General features: G+C 57.3%; 1 protein-coding gene across 1 annotated transcript in view; it reads left to right on the forward strand.

Moving 5' to 3' along the window:
• The window catches only part of LOC104472198 (sulfatase-modifying factor 2-like), a gene marked incomplete at its 3' end in the record, with an annotated part of 2,058 nt that extends 1,379 nt beyond the window's left edge, over positions 1-679 (forward strand). The window contains exons 3-4 of the mRNA XM_010087774.1: positions 318-362; positions 569-679. Of these exons, the coding sequence (XP_010086076.1) occupies positions 318-362; positions 569-679 (156 nt within the window). The remainder of the gene's footprint in view (positions 1-317; positions 363-568) is intronic.
• Between the last annotated feature and the right edge of the window lie 7 nt (positions 680-686).

The following is a 686-nucleotide window of genomic DNA, read 5'->3' on the forward strand; positions in this document are numbered from 1 at the left end:
CGGGCCCTTCTCTCTTTACAGCCTCCCCGCTGCCAGCCTGGGCTCAGGAGATGCTCCGCTGCCAGCAAAGCACATTGCAAACGGCTTTATTAACGAAATCCTAAAATAGAAAAACTGAACAGCATGGGCTTCCTGCTCTGTTCTGGCTTTTAAAAGCAAACGCCTCGACTCTAACGCTATCAGAATAACCCAGCTCAGCCGGCCGCGTTTAACCATTTCCAGCCCAGCCCGCGCTCTCCTTTACGCGCTCCGCTGCGGGACGGTGTCGGGGGGTGTCGCCCAGTAGGGCTTTAATCTGGTGTCGTCTCTTTCCCCAGTCTGCCCCGTGGTGGCTGCCCATCGAGAAGGCTTTTTGGCGGCAGGTGAGTACAAACCGGGGGCGGCAAGTCCCCCCCGTGCTGGGAGCGTGCACGGGTTGGTGTGTGCTGACCCTCACCCAGCGAAAATGGGGGAAAAACCAGCATCTCTGCTTGCTGTGTGTTCCCTGCCTGGGTCTGCTCTGTCCTTTATCCCCGTTTTAATTGAAAAATGTATAAAATCAATTAAAATGTGATGCAATTCCTCGCAGCCCTCGGGTCCGGGCTCCAGCATCAAGGCCAGGCTGGATTACCCGGTGCTGCACGTCAGCTGGAACGACGCGCGGGCGTTCTGCACCTGGAAAGGGAAGAGGCTCCCGGCAGAGGAGG

Source organism: Pterocles gutturalis, unplaced genomic scaffold, assembly GCF_000699245.1.
Source record: "Pterocles gutturalis isolate BGI_N339 unplaced genomic scaffold, ASM69924v1 scaffold30186, whole genome shotgun sequence".
Taxonomy (NCBI): Eukaryota; Metazoa; Chordata; class Aves; order Pterocliformes; family Pteroclidae; genus Pterocles; species Pterocles gutturalis.